Source organism: Callithrix jacchus, chromosome 12 (genome assembly GCF_049354715.1).
Source record: "Callithrix jacchus isolate 240 chromosome 12, calJac240_pri, whole genome shotgun sequence".
Lineage (NCBI taxonomy): Eukaryota > Metazoa > Chordata > Mammalia > Primates > Cebidae > Callithrix > Callithrix jacchus.
In genome coordinates this window covers 40,460,315-40,475,192 of record NC_133513.1, presented here as the reverse complement: position 1 = coordinate 40,475,192, position 14,878 = coordinate 40,460,315, and the positions used below count along the sequence as shown (strand labels likewise).

At 35.0% G+C, this 14,878-nt stretch overlaps 1 protein-coding gene across 15 annotated transcripts in view; it reads left to right on the top strand.

Moving 5' to 3' along the window:
- Positions 1–14,878, top strand: part of MAPK8 (mitogen-activated protein kinase 8) — a 130,573-nt gene that overhangs the window by 110,244 nt on the left and 5,451 nt on the right. For 4 of the 15 annotated variants that reach the window (XM_009009570.6, XM_035267733.3, XM_002756131.8 and 1 more), the window contains 6 exons: positions 1,208–1,373; positions 5,662–5,733; positions 7,334–7,516; positions 7,795–7,919; positions 8,483–8,546; positions 12,110–12,187. In XM_009009570.6, coding sequence (XP_009007818.1) covers positions 1,208–1,373; positions 5,662–5,733; positions 7,334–7,516; positions 7,795–7,919; positions 8,483–8,546; positions 12,110–12,187 — 688 coding nt within the window. Of the gene's footprint in view, positions 1–1,207; positions 1,374–5,237; positions 5,310–5,661; positions 5,734–7,333; positions 7,517–7,794; positions 7,920–8,482; positions 8,603–12,109; positions 12,188–12,865; positions 12,944–14,878 lie in introns of all 15 variants that reach the window. The other 11 variants (XM_078345350.1, XM_035267734.3, XM_017978923.5 and 8 more) reach the window with 5 other exon arrangements.

Here is a 14,878-nt window from a genome sequence, read left to right as displayed (position 1 = left end):
GTGATGTTTAATATCTGCACTGCAGAGATAACACTGATTATCTGTGTTAGCAGTACAGATAATACAGTGCATTTGTGTTGTGGATATATGCTTTCTTCCTTTTTTTGGTCCTTTGGCTTATTATAGTGTTCAGGGCTAACAGGCAAAGTATCTTGAACATGAAGCCATGGGTGTTTATGCTGCTGCCTGACTTTTGATGGGCACAGCACAGAATATGTTTAGGTTGGGGCCAGGTGAAAAATTCTTCACAAACATTATTCTGTAATATCTATAGCAAGTAATTTTATAAATTAGTGGCACCAAGGCAATGGTGTCCTAATTCTGCAAGCAGACAAAAATTTTATAGCAAATTCCTATGACTTCAGGTGGGAAATCAGGGATGAAAAATGGATAATGACTGTTCTGGTCCTTTGCAACTGAGTATCTGCCAGTCTAAAAGATCAAATAACATTTGCAAGATGGTTCATTGTTGACTTACAACATCTGTATAGAGCTTATTGTGACTGTAAAATGAGATTTAAAAAAATACTGGTAATATGTTATGCAAATGAATGTAAATGCTAACTTACGACTCTTTCTTTTACTATAAAACTTCTTTATGTGAGTTTTGTGATCTTTTCAAATCTCGTTTGCTCTATTTGACCAAAAATTTCTAGCTAATCATAATTTCTATCAATTAAAACATTATTAACTTCTCTAATAACTGGATGTATTCATAAATTATAAATGCCATAAAGCTAATTTCTCAGGTTTGCTTTTTATTTTTTATTTATTTATTTTTTTTGAGAAGGAGTTTCGCTCTTGTTACCCAGGCTGGAGTGCAATGACGCGATCTCAGCTCATCGCAACCTCCGCCTCCTGGGTTCAGGCAATTCTCCTGCCTCAGCCTCCTGAGTAGCTGGGATTACAGGCACGCACCACCATGCCCAGCTAATTTTTTGTATTTTTAGTAGAGATGGGGTTTCACCATGTTGACCAGGATGGTCTCGATCTCTTGACTTCGTGATCCACCCGCCTCCCAAAGTGCTGGGATTACAGGCTTGAGCCACTGCGCCCAGCCAGGTTTGCTTTTTAATGATGAATCAGTACAGTAATATTACAGTGAACAATTAACATGAATGTTTTGCAAGGGATAGTATAACTTTATTGTGAATTGTAAGATCTTCATATATAACATGGCAGTCATTTTTATTTTTATTTTCTGAAGGACTTAAAGCCTAGTAATATAGTAGTAAAATCTGACTGCACTTTGAAGATTCTTGACTTTGGTCTGGCCAGGACTGCAGGAACAAGTTTTATGATGACGCCTTACGTAGTGACTCGCTACTACAGAGCACCTGAGGTCATCCTTGGCATGGGCTACAAGGAAAACGGTCAGCACACACATTTATTTGAAATATTTTTCTGATTTGGCTTTTTTTCTTTATTCATTAGATGTTTGTTGTAAATATTTAAGCTGAAGTACATTGAGTTAAATGTGTATCATTGTTTGAAATGTGTATCAAAAGTTTGCAGGTAACTATTAACTTTTGTCATAAACATTTGCAAAAACTTAGGGACCTAATTTATTTAAGTACAGATACATACCATCAGTACCACCATTGGATGAAGAATTTGTTGCCATGGCCCTGAGACAGAATTTATGCTGTTTGCTTGCCTGTAATTTGAAAATGAACATGTCTAACATGGTCTCAGGGATGTATAGAGTATACTGACAGTTTATTATTAGTACATATTAGTGATATTTGCCCATATTTCCAACAAAGCTAATAGCAGTAGCACTCATCATAAACTTTAAGAGGTACAATAAGGCCTCTGCAAAGCTGATGGATAATTAAGGTGACCTCAGAGGAAGTAGTAGTTTCATCAAAACCTTGTGTCCAACCTTAAGGAAATGACTTTGTGTGGGTATATCCAGTTGTATCAACCAACCATAGAATCAGTGTTGAACAAAATTATCTGGCATGTAGATCATGACTTTAAACATTTTGTTTGAAACTACCTACTTATAATTTAGGAAGAAATTTTGTTGAGCCATATAAATTTAGGAGATGAATAAATCTGCTAATAAGCATGGGACTTTATGGAAAAAAATCATCATTTAAAAAAATGTGGTGACTTTATCAGAAACACTACCAAGAATAAAACCTAGACTTTTTTTTCTGACAAGGAGTCTGGAATAGCGGTTCACTTTGAATCAGGAAATTGTAATAAGTCAACTTTTAAGATTCTTTTTTATAAAAGGTACGGTTAAGCTGAGCTTAATTTCCTTTTCTGAGCTGATTAAAAACAAATACTTTAAACATTTGATATTAAGTTTTTATTCTTAAATAAATATGCTGTTCTGTCTTCTTACTCTCTACCTGAAATTTGAAGGATTTTTTTTTTTTTTGAGAATTGGTAACTTCAGGCAACCCACCAGCAAGAAGATTGCTTTTGCATTTGCTGTTAAACCATTGATTGTCATAGATACAGTGTTAGTGTCAGTGTCCTATAAATATGATCTTACAATAACTCCCTGCCAGAAATTAGCAGTAAGAGAAACTGTCATGTAAAGAATTGAGGCTGGGCATGGTAGTTTACGCCTGTAGTCCCAACACAGGCGAGAGGCTGAGGCTGGCGGATCGTTTGTGGCTAGGAGTTTAAGACCAGCCTGAGCAACATGTCAAAACCCTGTCTCTACTGAAAATACAGAAATTAGCCAGGTGTGGTGGCACATGCCTGTAATCCCAGCTACTCTGGTGGCTGAGGCGTGAGAATTGCTTGGACTCGGGAGGTGGAGGTTATAGTAAGCTGAGATTGTACCACTGCACTCCAGCCTGGGCAACAGAGTGAGACTCTGTCTCAAAAAAATAAAATAAAATAACTGACATGTGGTTCCTCTCTTAGTTAAGAATTAAGTAGATCACATTCTTGCCTTCCCACTCCCACCCTAGGAAATGAGTCAAATGCAGTGCTTAATGATATCTATATTAGCCAATAAGTTTAGATATAAGTACTTCCTCCTTTTAATGACACCTCACACTCATTTTATATTTGTTTGTTTGAGACAGAGTCTTGCTCTGTCACTCAGGCTGGAGTGCAGTGGTTCCATCTTGGCTCACTGCAGTCTCCACCTCCAGGCTTCAGGCCCTGCCTCAGTCTCCCAAGTAGCTGGAACTGCAGGCACACGTCACCATGCCTAGCTAATTTTTTTATTTCTAATAGAGACAGGGTCTCATCATGTCATCCACGCTGGTCTCGAACTTCTGACCTCAGGTGATCCACCTGCCTAGGCCTCCCAAAGTGCTGGGATTAAATGCCTGACTTCCCACCCATTTTAACAGCTTTGTTCTATGTGCCTTTTATTGCAAGCTACTCAGAGCATTTTGGAAAGCAGTGTAATCAATATATTTTTAAATGCTTAATAGACTAAGCACTTAGAACCTTAAAAGCTAGAGTTGTGCATGAATCAGACTTGTGTTCCTAGTCTTCACTGACCCCCATAATATCTTCTTTCATGCTTGCAGCTTTCAGAATACTTTTGTTTAAAAATAGCCTTTTCTGAAAGTTACCAATGTAAGTTGTATGCTAGATAAAGTTTAACATTCTCTATAAAATCTGTAGAGATTTATTCTAATAGATTTTTGTCAAAAATGAAAGCCTTAGAAAAAAATTTTCTCTGAGGCACTAATTTATAAATACTAACTTTTTTTCTAAAATTTTATTCTTGAAAGCTGAATAACATAAATGACATAATTCATTTAAAGATAAATAACATTTTATATGTCATTTTGCATTTGCTGTATAAACCATTTTATATAAAATGTCATTTTGCATTTGCTGGTAAACCATTGATTGTCATAGATATGGTGTTATGTGTCAGTGTCCTATAAATGACGTAAATATAAAAATCTAAATATGAAAATATTCATTTTAAGATGAAATTTTAGGGAAACTTTAGTTCCACAATATTTATAAAAGTAATTCCCAGTTTGGCTCCTAAGACTCTTCAGAGAACTGGCAGTCTTTTAATAAGAATGTGTTGTATTAGAAAGCACAGGCTTTAATTTTCTAATTCCTTTAACATGAGTAAGGCTGAGTCTCCTTCTGACATCTACTTCTGCCCTTTTCCTTTTGTCATTTTAAAGAATTTAGACCTTCAGATGTCACAACCAAATGCAAGTTTCTAAGGCTTTTTCTTTTAAATCGCTTGTTCTTCCCTCTTTTCTGATTAAACTGCAAGCACCTATTCTCTCTTGTTTATGTGATATTGAAACCCAAAGGCATAAAATTCCACAGCGTGTTGTCAGTTTTCTTAAGTAGTTGGAGATCCCCAAATTGTCTGTTTCTGTGTCTAGCAGATTCTTATCAACATTGATTGGGATTCCCATTTACAGTTGGCAAGGGCCATCAGTAAGTCTTACAGGAGACTCTAGATAATCAGTTCATGGGAACTGTGTGTTATACTGTATCTAGCCAAAACTAACTTCTTAAAGCAAAAGCAGTGTGGTTTTATAGATTTGAAAAACTTGAGGTAGAAAACATGAAGTACATTTTTTTTTTACTAAGTTTTCCTTGATTAGTTCATTCTCTGTGCACTTGTTCCTTTTGGAATAGCAGGGTAAATACAGCATCATGTTGCCAAAAAAACCAAAAAGACTTTTAATTTAAAACAAGCATAGCAGTTCTCAATTAAATAAACTTGGGAAATCCAATTTAAAAATTCTAAAGAACTTTAGATTAACTTTTTAATTGTAATTATTCATTAAGACATTATTTCTGTTCAGTGTTTTAATATGCTGAATTATTTTCTCATGCTTTTTTCTTTTATTTAACTTAAAGAGAGAGCATAATGCACAGTTGAACTTCCAAATAGTATAGTATAAAGATTTTATTTTTATAAATTTACTTCTTCATGTACATTTTTATTTACAAAATTTATGTTTGGTTCTATTTCATATTTTATAAACAAGTTCTCAGGGACAAAACATGCAGGATTTTTTATTTATGCTATTTCTGTGCATAGCTCTCACTTTGAAATTAGATATGTAGTTGAAATGCCACACTTTACATTTTTTTTTGTGAACCAAAGCCTTTCAAAAAATAATTTGTTTTTAAATTATTCCATTAAAGTTATGATCACTTTTTCTTTTTGTGATGTTTTGCAGTTTTTATATAATGCAGTCATATTATGCTTCTTTGATTTTAATGACCTTTTGCTTTGCTTTTCCTTCTTTTGTGCTGCAAACATATAGTGGATTTATGGTCTGTGGGGTGCATTATGGGAGAAATGGTTTGCCACAAAATCCTCTTTCCAGGAAGGGACTGTATCCTTGTGCTGCTGCAGCAGTTAATTAGTTAGGTGATGAACTTCTTTATGTTCTCTAATGAAAATGAATATGCTGTATTCATACAGATGGGTTTTTAAACAGGCATGAAGTTTGTGGCTGTTATAGTTCAAAAATTGTTGAGATAAGAAACTGAAATATTTGTAGGCTGCATATGGCAGTAGGACATACAGTCTCTGCTGGTAGTCAGAGCACATTCACTGTCATTCATTTTTATTTTAATACTGCTTTTTATAATTTTAAAGTATACATGGTGTGTGTGATTTTATTTTATTTTATTTTTCATTTTAACCAAAATCTTTATGTTAATGTCATTGCATTTTGTTTTCAGTTGACATTTGGTCAGTTGGGTGCATCATGGGAGAAATGATCAAAGGTGGTGTTTTGTTCCCAGGTACAGATCGTATCCTTATCTTTGGCCTAAAATGTAGTTTCTAAAGGTCAAAATGTATGATAGCACTTCAGTTTGGTCAGGTGTAATGTTTTGTCTCTCCCTAATATATTGTTAAATTACTCTTAAAATACCACCTACTATTCAACATAGACTTTTCTTACCCTCGTTTATTGTTTTATATGTTAATTCTTAACCCTGCTCAATTGTAATTATGTAAAATTATTTGCTGGCTTTGAGTTGATTTATTTAACCTAAATCGAAAATCATGGCTTGCATTAAAAATTTCTAATAATTACACACTTAAGTCTAGAAATATGTACAGCTTAATATGAATTTTGAAGCTTTCTGTTGCTTCTGGCCATCCTTTTGTTTTGTCCCCCCCACCTCCTTTTTGTTAATGTTCTGTGTGGTTTGTGTCTTTTGATTGTTGTCTCATTACTCACATAACATACTGATCCTTTCATCTGAGAATTTCATATAAAACTGATAATGATAGATTTGGATTCATGCTTTTTATCTCACTACGTTTAATATTTATATTAATAGTGATTTGTTATGTGTTTATCAGCCAGTAACACTGAATTGTTTTAGGAGAAGGAATGGGAAAAGCCACATTCACAAGATTGCTGTAAGCAAGTTTTAGTCCTTGGCCTTCATGGTCTTGGAGTGTAAAGACTAGAACAAAGAAGACCAGGAAATCCTAACCTTACAACTTACTGAAAACGGAATCTTTTTGATAAGCCTCAGAGCATTAGAAAAAATTTTTAAACATAAGCTAAACAAAGAATGGCAAAAGAAGTGCCACTTTTAGGCCGGGCGCAGTGGCTCACGCCTGTAATCCCAGCACTTTGGGAGTCCGAGGCGGGTGGATCATGAGGTCAAGAGATCGAGACCATCCTGGTCACATGGTGAAACCCCATCTCTACTAAAAATACAAAAAATTAGCTGGGCACGGTGGCTCGTGCCTGTAATCCCAGCTACTCAGGAGGCTGAGACAGGACAATTGCCTGAACCCAGCAGGCCGAGATTGCGGTGAGCCGAGATCACGCCATTGCACTCCAGCCTGGGTAACAAGAGCGAAACTCTGTCTCAAAAAAAAAAAAAAGAAGTGCCACTTTTATCGAAACTTTTATTTTTATTGCATCTGGTTTTTTTCTGTTAGTGTAGAAAACTCAATAAAACAGGATGGGTTATAGAAATATTGTCTAGGAGATGCAATCATGTTTTCTGATAAATTGACAGAAAAAGCAAATTTTGTATATAATTATAGCATAGTTTGCAATTAGAGCCACTGTGGACAGTAATTGTCATTATTCTTTTAGTCGCTTATATTTTTATTTAGAATTTGTGAGTTTAAGCTTCCATTTTAAGGTAAAATCAGTTAGTATGCACACATACAATAAATAAGGTTAACAAAGCTTATTTATTGGTCATTTCTGTCCACCTACAATCATTGCCTTTTGCAAGTTGCCTGTGAGATATAAAATTTATAACTGCCACATCCTTTCTTAGGATTTTTTAAATTTCTATTTTCTTGTATTATAATAAGGATATGACTAATGTGTTGAACATTAGTTATGGAGTATTTTTCTTAGCTACTTGATATTAGATATTGATCAATGGAATAAAGTTATTGAGCAGCTTGGAACACCATGTCCTGAATTCATGAAGAAACTGCAACCAACAGTCAGGACTTACGTTGAAAACAGACCTAAATATGCTGGATATAGCTTCGAGAAACTCTTCCCCGATGTACTTTTCCCAGCTGACTCAGAACACAACAAACTTAAAGGTACTTTTTATACATATATACATTTAATCCCATTTGGGGTATGTGGTGTGTGTGTGTGTTTGTGAGTTTATATGTATTTATATTCTTATGGGACGTAACTCAAGGTGTTCTCTGGATGGTGGAAAAACATTAGGTTTTTGTTATTTTTTTTTAATTTTATATATTTTAATCGTGTGTAACATAGTATTTTTAAAATAAATAATCTCAAATTGCTGAAATTGATTCATAACTTGAGAACTTTCATAAATATATGTACATTAACATCATTATGTTTGCAGCCAGTCAGGCAAGGGATTTGTTATCCAAAATGCTGGTAATAGATGCATCTAAAAGGATCTCTGTAGATGAGGCTCTCCAGCACCCGTACATCAATGTCTGGTATGATCCTTCTGAAGCAGAAGCTGTAAGTTCTTTTCTTAATGTTTATCGAACACATTGCATTCTTACAGTTAGAATTAAAGTTAGGTTCGGAAGATACCTTTCAATTTTAAATAAAAATGTAGGTACGTGATGATGATGTTTTTCTGTTTCTTCATGAAGACTACATTAAATAAACTATGAGCATATTCGAGTCCCCCACTAAAGAAAATAAAGTTTTCTGAATTCTTGCCTGGATACCTAACCAGAGAACTAGGATGTTGAATGCTCTGGGGAACATCCTAACTCAGCTATATAGGAAACAAATTACTGTATCCAAAGGAAAACAGAATTCCACGATCTATGATGTAAATAAAATGTGGCAATTTCATGAGCTGGAAGAAAAGAAAAAGACAGTTAAACATTTTTTTTCCTGCAATGGAGTCATCCCAAACTATTCTGTCTATATAAGAAAGTTGATGATTGATCAGTCTTGGTCTACTGATATATTTTTGTAAGTCGTCTGTCTGGCTGGTATTTCAAATAATTAAAAGGAGTTAAAATACTCCCAGCATACTGACACAATTATTATTGCCTTGTGTTTTTCAGCCACCACCAAAGATACCTGACAAGCAATTAGATGAAAGGGAACACACAATAGAAGAGTGGAAAGGTACATTCATCGGATTCTTGGAGGGAAACTGTGAAGGAGCTTCTGGTTTTTTTATGGTGATTTATTATGCTAGAGAAATTCGTGACTTTTTAATTCATAACTGAAATTTGATAATAAAATTTTTACATAGTTGGAAAGTAAGTCTGCTTCCCTCTTTAATCTTAAGTTCCCAAGTTTCTCAACCTAGACACAAACACATTAGTGCTCTCTCATATGTTTATTATGGTATGTGAATATACAAATGTGTTCAGTGTCTCCCACTCCTCCACTTCCACCCTTTTAAAATCACATGTGGTTGTGTTTGGTGTATGCTATACGTTTTGCTTTGTTGTTATAATCAAATATCTGGAAGGTTATTCTCTTTTGGTTCACATATCTACCTTGCTTGTTTTAATAACTGGTTAGTGTTCTGCTGTATGAATGTGTCACACTTTCCATAGCCAGCTCCCTCTTGATGAGCATTTAAATTGTGTCCAGTCTGTTGCTGTTAGAAACAACTCTGCTGTATTCATGTTCACATATGAGAATATGCCTGGAAGAAAAATCCTAGAAGGAGATGTGCTAAGTCAAAGGATATTTTTTGATTATGTCCAAATTCCTCTCCAAAGAAATCATAGTAGTGTACACATATGTCCATATTATATAGACATCTCTCTTCGCCCTTACCTTTGCCAACAGAATGGGTTAATTTTTAATATTTGTAAATCTAATATAGTAGTTTTATTCTGTTTTATGAATGTGGCTGAAATTAACATTGCTTTGATAGTCATGGAAATGTTCAAATAGTTCTTCAAAAGATCCCTTGGGACGTGTGGGCCAGGTCCCTTTTAACTTCCATTTATGTTTTTGTCCTTCAGTGTTTTGACCACTTTTGTAACTATGTGACTTTAAGTAAATCACTCCCCCTTCACTGCCCCCACCCCACACTGCCTCCCGCATTTTACCTCGTCTGGCAGAAGACCTGTTATTAAGAATTGAGTCTCTAAATACTGGGAAGGCAAAGGTCACTGGGGAGGTATAAACATGAGTAAGTGACCCATCTGTACATTTATTTTGCTAAGGGTGAATTTGATTCTTTTGCCATAGAGATTGAAGAGATTTCAAGATTGATTTTCTCTGAACTTTGAGAAACCCATGGTTAGCAGAGCCCATGACAAAAGTTAAAAGAATGATAAAACAATAAAATTGGGTAGAGTCTGGTGGATTTGAATATGTAACACCTATATATAAAGATATAGCTCTGTACTGAGTATGTATGAAAACATTAACCTGGTATTTTTGCCTTCAACTATTTTACAATAGACCATAAGGTATTTTATAGAATCTTTTTTTTTTTTTGAGACAGGGTCTCACTGTGTCGCCCAGGCTAGAGTACAGTGGTATGATCATGGCTCACTGCGGCATCAAAACTCCTGAGCTCAAATGATCCTCCTGCCTCATCCTCCCCAATAGCTTGGATCACAGGTGTGATTCACCACACTTGGCTAATTTGTTTGTTTTTTTGAGGCAGGGTCTCACTGTGTTGCCCAAACTGATCTCAAATTCCTGGGCTTAAGTGAACCTCTTGCTTTAGCCTCCCAAATGGCTGGGATTATAGGTGTTAAGCCACTGCACCCAGCCTGGCTAATTTTTTAAAAAAATTTTTGTAGAGATGGGGTCTCACTCTGTTGTCTAGATTGGTTTTAGACTCTTAATAGGCCAGCAGTTGTCAGGCACACCATTATGTACCACAAAGCAAAAGAATACACTGTGAATTGTACTGCACCATTGATTATAAAATGTGGTCAATTTATAGATTTTAAACTGAAAAAGTACATCTTAAAATCAGTGAAATACACTGTTTTCATTTGTATAACAATATATTTGGGGGGTTTGATTGCTTTAAAAACATTTACCTTTATTCTGTATCCTTTACTCCCAGCCCCAGGTTCATGTCAGTAATTACTCAGACTGCCTTTTTAAGATCTACTCAAGAGTTTTAGCTCATAGCAGAAAGAAAAATTAATTGCCAAAGCCATTAACTACAGATGGCTTTGCCTAGTTAGTACTCCTAATTAGTTTTGGTTCTTCTGCCTTAATCCCTTTGTGCCTTTTTCCTGAAGAGTGCTATTTTCTCTCTTTAAAAATCCTCTTATTTCAATGTTTATCATTGCTTTTTGTTTCTTTGAAGAAAACCATCCCTTATTCTCTCCTTTATCAGTGCTTTCTGTTTTTCTCCTTCCCAGCCCAAGGTTACTATACCAAGCAAACTTATCTCTAGTTGTTGTTCATCCCAACATATTCACTTATTTTACCTTATTGCTTATATAAATGTTGTCATACTCTGTAATCAGGGATTTTTTATCAGAATTTTAATCTTCAAGAATTACACAGACTCCTTGAAATTTGATGCAACATTTTTTGTTCGTACATTTTTCTCAAAAGAGGGTTGCCTACTTTCATAAAATTCTCAAAAGATTCCCTAACCCAAAGAAGAAGATAAATAATGGTGATGTGGCATCCACCATTAAGGTTAAGTGTGCTGTGCCTTGTGAGTCTTGAATGTCTACTTAAAAACCTTAAGTAGGCCAGGTGTGGTGGCTCACACCTGTAATCCCAGCACTTTGGGAGGCCAAGGCAGGTGGATCAGAAGGTCAAGAGTGTGAGGCCAGTCTGACCAACATGGTGAAACCTCATCTCTACTAAAAATACAAAAATTAGCGGGATGTGGTGGTACATGCCTGTAATCTCAGCTACTCAGGAAGCTGATGCAGGAGAATTGCTTGAACCCAGGAGGCAGAGGTTGCAGTAAGCCGAGATTGCACCATTGCACTACAGCCTGGGCAACAGAGCGAGACTCATTTAAAAAAACAAAAACCTTAAGTAGGTAGGAGGCACATATATTAATCAGCAGAGCAGCTCCCAGTGTCTCTCTTCCGTTGGAATAGTTATCACAGTGGTCCACTTGCTATCTAGAAGCCTGGTAAGAGAAAAAGATTCCCATGGAGAAATATTCTTGGAAGTGATAACCATGCTTTTACTCATAAGTTGTTGAAATGTAGCTTACCTGCTGCTTTTTTTCTAATGAAAATGTGTTGATTAAAGAAGTTTTTGCATACTCCGATTCAAATCTTTTTATCATATATCTAGTTGAGTACCCACAGTGTACCAAGCTTTATGCCGGGGCTCAGGAAATGTAAGTTAGTAAGACAAACGTGGTTCAAGCCCTCACTGAGACAGATTGTAGTACAGAAGGGTATGTGGTATGATGTGTTGTAGTACAAATTGCTTGTGGGGTGAAAAAGAAAGCTTCTAACCCTAGCACCTTCAAACCAACTTCAGAAACAGTAGTTACTGGGAAGAGTAGTACTTCCTTTCAATATGATACATTGTTGAGTGTCAAGGAATTGTTATTAATCAACATCCTTGAATCTTAGGAATCTTAGGCTGACACTTAACTGTCATTGTAAGGACACATTTTGAAGTACTTCACATGTATAAAAATTTCCACTTAAAACCCTACATACATTGTGAGATTGGCTCTTAGACTTTGAAGAGTTCATTTTTGTTTACTTCTTTTACAGAATTGATATATAAGGAAGTTATGGACTTGGAGGAGAGAACCAAGAATGGAGTTATACGGGGGCAGCCCTCTCCTTTAGGTTGGTTACAATATAAGCATGGTTAAGATTACAGTTTACTTTTTGTGTTGTAATTTTCAATGACCTGAAACCTGCAGTTCTTCCCTATTTACAAAACCATTATTATTCCAGGTTTAATAAGTGTAAGGAAATATAGTTTGGGTGGCGAAATTTGAAAGCACTGATATACTTTTCTATTAATACATTATACTAATACATCAGTAACTGACTATTCATGAGATGCACATCTTTTTCTATGATACTGACATTCTCTTGAACAGAAATTTAAAAACTTTTTGTTGGCATTGTTGCTGTCTTTAAAGAAGAAACTTCTCAAAATTCAATATACTTAACCTTTCTGTGATCTTGACAGTCTTTACTTTGGATAAATAAAAGCGTTACTGCAAAATTTAGTACATGTGATACGAAGTTGCTGTCTTTATCTTTAATATTATTGATTTGTTGAACTAAGGCAGTAATAGTAAAACCATCACTAGAAAGTATTATTTTTCTAAGAAGAAAACTGGGTTTGTAAGAGTTAAAACTTTTTTTTAAATCATAAGCTGATCTTATATTTAATGTTAGTACAAGTAAAAGTATAAAGAATAGAGGAGAAAAGTTAAATGACAGGTAACATGTGCATATTAAGTACATACCACATGACAGACAGTAGTGGTTTATATACTTTATTTCATTCAGCCCCTAGGACCCCGAGGTGTAAGATTATTGCACACATGTTATGGATGAGGAAACTGAAGTTCAGAAATTTGAAATAACGTAAGATTCCAAATCTTTTATGTAGATGAACTAATACAGTAACTTCAGAGCGTGTGGTTTTTTTCAGCCTCGCATTTTGTGTCTGGCTGGCAGCAGAGACTTCTCTGGCTACAGAGGTTAGGACAGTTTTATGAAGGAGGTGAAATTTAAGCTGAGCCTTAAAGAGTGAATAGTATTTCAAAAGATAGGTCTTGATTTTGAAGCAAAACTATGTCATTTTAATTCTTCAAAAACTTTTTACTTTCGAAGAAAAAAATAGAGGTTGTATCTAATATCTTGTATATGGGTAAGGTTTTTTAAACCATAGTGACATTGTATAGTAAACATAATTGTTTAAGTTATTTTTGTGGCTTGCTTTGACATTTTTGGTTATACGTTTTAGAGTTGTATATTTTAAATGTTTGATCAGGAATGCAGCCTTCCATATTATAGTATAGATCCTGTTGAAAATATAAATTGGTTTTGATAGCTCTTACCTATTTTGGAAATGGCCTTTTCTCTACAGTTTACTTATAACAAATTTAAAGCTCTATTATAAATGCTTCATGTAATTAATTAGCTTTGTATTGCTATATAGTAGTAGTATAAGTGAATTGTTCATAAAGGAGGATGGGATTTGAAAAGTTTCTTATGTGGGACCGTTTTATACTTTAGCATACTATTATCCAAGTGAGTGGCATAGCTGGAGTGCCAGATGTTTGAGTAAATGTAATAATCTCATGTGTTAGAACAGTTGTATTTGTTTTTAATTTATAAGTGAATAATTTGAATCCTAGTTTAACACTAGCTTATGGTCACAAAATAATTCAGTGGAAAGGATAGGAGTTAAGGTTTCTTGACTTTTTCTGTAGTCTCGGTTATAGTTTGCAAAGAAGAGTGTTAGCAAGTGTTATTGAGCTGTTGTAAAAATATTCAGCTCTTAATTATGTACTAAAACAGAAGGAATAGTGTTTGGTAAATAAAACTATCAGATAACCACAATACCATTTCCACATGATTTTTAAAATGAATTCTATTATTCTTCCCTATTGAGTGCCTTTCTCTCTTTATTTTGATCTGGCTAATAGTAAACTAAGTTTGCCTGCGTTGAGTGTGTAGACTCTCTTGAGAGAAGAATGACTCAGTTACCTGAGAATAAAGACTTTCCATATTATTACCATTCAGATATTTGAGAATTTACTGTATTACTTTAAAGAGAAAACAAGTGTCTTTTTTTCCCTTAGGTACTTGATTTTTAGATTAAAAAGTTAACAGTGCATTTAAAAGTTAAAAGTTAATTTTTATCAGATTAAGACATTTGGATAAATAAGACCCTGAACTAGAGGCATATATAAAAAGTGTTATATGTTGGAACCCTTTTATGGTTTGAATGTTTCAGTATAAGTCTTGCAAACTAGCCATTGTGTACTATGTATGGTACACTGTTCAGTCAGAAAAGGCTCATTTTAGGTATTGATTGGACTAAAAAGAATGTGCTATCTCAGTTTCACTCTGGCTGGGAAGCTAATGGACCTTTCTTGGGTCTAGGAGGTTACCACCTCTTTTTCCTCTCATCTATCAGGCCTGAGATACTCATCCTGCTTTTCTATTTCCATTTCAGCTCCCATCACCTACTTTGTCTTTTGTGGTTCTATTCCTTTCTGTCTCCCAGTACCCTCCCTAAGGATTTTCCTATTCCCACTACATTGCCTATGTTATTGTTGTATTTGAAGAAAAGCTAGCAGAGGATCTTTCATACTGAAGTGTTTTATTGCTCTTCTGGACAGAATGGAGGGATGATCTCAAACACAGGTGCTGGGTTCAGGAGCAGTGTGGTTTTCAGCCCATTTGGTTCCAGCATTGTTGGGTGCTTGAACCTCACCCTCAGAAATTCTGCTCAGTGTTCAGTTTGAAGACCACTGATTTTGTTTCATAAATGTATTGTTGAGAACTTTT